Source organism: Bremia lactucae, linkage group LG4, assembly GCF_004359215.1.
Source record: "Bremia lactucae strain SF5 linkage group LG4, whole genome shotgun sequence".
Lineage (NCBI taxonomy): Eukaryota > Oomycota > Peronosporomycetes > Peronosporales > Peronosporaceae > Bremia > Bremia lactucae.
In genome coordinates, this window is record NC_090613.1 from 7,337,554 (window position 1) to 7,340,263 (window position 2,710).

Here is a 2,710-nt window from a genome sequence, read left to right on the forward strand (position 1 = left end):
ACACAACTTGGTCGATGGATATTTTTGTCCGGTTACGATTGTACGAGCGTCCTGTTATATTTTGCTATAAAGTATTTAACCAATCATAATCTCCCATTCTAAACATAAAGCGTGAGTTTATGACTAGGATCCCACTTTCCATCCGTCAGCGAAACAATTTTAGCATATCGGAAGCCGTAAAATTCGGCGTCCCTTCCTCAAAGGCACAACGCCGCAGATATTCCATAACACAGACGAAGTCAGCAGCTTTAGTCTACAGCTCACCACACAATCAAACCAGCTACAACCAAATCACTCCACGGGCACCTTCCCTGTTCAGAGTGATTTAATAATGCACACGGCCCAGGCTCTCGCATCAATCCGACGATCTCGCACAAACGACGTCGAGAGTAGCACCTCCCGCGTGCGAAAGTATCCGAGCGAGCACTCTTCACTGCTTCATGGTAACGGCCACAGTGGCAGCAACGGCCACGAAAACAGTTCGAGCTTCCAAACGTGCCCCGGTGTCACTTCAGGTGACGTGAAGGAGGAGCCGCTCACGCTCAAGGAGGATGCATGGGCCATTTACGAAATGATTAAGCAGCAGCCACTGAATCTTCTTCTTCTTTCGGCCCCAATGGCTATTTGGGCCTCGCTTGGTGGCTGGCGTGACCTTTGGGTATTTGTCTTTAATTTCCTTGTTATGATCCCGCTTGCCAACCTTCTTGGCGAGGCCACTGAGTCACTAGCTTTCCACACGGGGGATACCGTCGGTGGGCTGGTTAATGCTACGTTTGGTAATGCAGTCGAGGTTATCGTTGCTATCTTTGCACTTAAAGCTGGAGAGATTAATGTTGTGCAGAGCTCGTTGATCGGCTCTGTGTTGTCCAATTTACTACTCGTACTGGGGTGCGCCTTCATTGCTGGCGGTTTGCGGAATAAGGAAAGCTCGTTCAACGCTGTGGGCGCTAGCGCGAATTCTTCACTGCTCATGTTGGCAAGCTTCGCCATGCTACTACCCAGCTACATTTTCTATTTTTCTGACAACGATTCGGAGGAAACGCGTGTGGCCAACACGCTTACTCTGTCACGCATCGCAGCTGCTTTCCTGCTTTTCATGTACCTCCAATTGCTATTCTTTCAACTGAAGACGCATGCCGACTTCTTTGTCGACGTGCAGGACGATTCTGAAGAGACTGTGGCTCTTTCCATGCGCGCAAGTGCTACAGTGCTTTTGCTGGCTACTCTACTTGTCTCTATGTTCTCTGAATTCTTAGTGAATTCTATTGATGGCTTTGCTTCTGAAATGCATTTAAGCAAGTCTTTCATTGGCATTATCTTATTGCCGGTCGTTGGTAACGCTGTGGAGCACGTTACAGCCGTAAGGGTGGCACTAAATAACAAGATGGAATTGGCTATGGGCGTCGCAGTAGGCTCGGCTACCCAGGTATCCCTCTTTGTCGTGCCTGTTGTCGTGCTTTCAGGATGGTTCATGGACCGCGACATGTCATTGGCGTTCCCACAATTCGAAATTCTCATCTATCTTATGTCGATCATTATTGTGTACGCTATCATTGCAGATGGCAAGTCAAATTGGCTTGAGGGCTCTATGCTGCTCACTGCGTACGCGCTAGTGGCTACTGCACTCGTCTGGGTTGAAGTACCCACAGCAGAGTAATAGCGATCGAAGTTTCTATTTTTCTTGTTTTTATTATTATAGCATCTACGTCTGTAATTAACAACGAAATATTACACTTATGCTTAATACGTTTCATGACGTTTTCGATTTAGTGCGCCAATCGTTACGGAAAAGGACGCTCGTAAAACACGAGACAAGTTTCTTAAGTGTTAGGTGCTTAGAAAACGTTTCAGATTTGAGATCTTTGGATCGCGATCTCGATCTCGATCCTTTCTATAGAACCACAAACAGCGAAACTGCTCGCGATTTTATTTCTAGATTTTGTGCAGGACATTGACCAATGTATGCAGTTACTAGAAAGTCGTTGATATAGCAGTCTGGTCACACAAAAACCCATTCTATCGAAAGCCCGCGTAATTTTTTATATGCCGCTTCACAGCCCCTATCGCAAGGAAATCTTAAGTGAGATAACGGTTTAGGGTTATTACCCGCAAATGATATACGGAAACCCTATTATGACTGACACAAACGCGCAAGACATGCTACTCGAACCGATATTTTGATCAAGTACCTAAAAGACATTTTCTTGAACTGAATGTTAAAGAAGATGAATAAAAGGGACCTGAAATTGGAGCTTTTATTTGCAACTAATTTCGACGTGTCAAACTTAAAAGCCGAAAGATCGACAAATCGCACACCACTAAACAGCATGCAGTGCAAGTATATATTAAAATTCTTAAAAGCAACATAACATGTAATTTCTTGCAACTTCGAAGCAAAGTCTATTTGCTCTAAATTTAATTCTCTTTATCTTCTCTTTGATTCCTACAGAAATAACTGCTCCGAGCATAGTCGTGTTTTAAGATAGAAAAGCGGGATTAGCACTCGATGTCGCAAAGCTACCTCGCTCCTTAAGTCAGAGGAAGACTTTAATACTCAGAGAGTCTTTTAGTTCTACAGAACTAATGAATTTACCAACTCAGAGATTCGTACAAGTTATTAAAGCTTAATGAATCCTAGTTCAAGGAAGTCAGGGGTTCGTAGAAACAAGCGACAACTAGTGCTTAAGAGTACATACCTTAGATAGTCTCC

At 44.3% G+C, this 2,710-nt stretch overlaps 1 protein-coding gene across 1 annotated transcript; it reads left to right on the forward strand.

Annotated features, from left to right (window-relative positions):
• Positions 1–331: 331 nt before the first annotated feature.
• On the forward strand, positions 332–1,657 carry CCR75_002014 (uncharacterized protein; the record flags this gene model as incomplete). The annotated part of the gene is made up of 1 exon (XM_067960114.1): positions 332–1,657. One exon carries the CDS (start codon positions 332–334, stop codon positions 1,655–1,657), a length of 1,326 nt encoding a protein of 441 aa, XP_067816396.1.
• Positions 1,658–2,710: the final 1,053 nt, after the last annotated feature.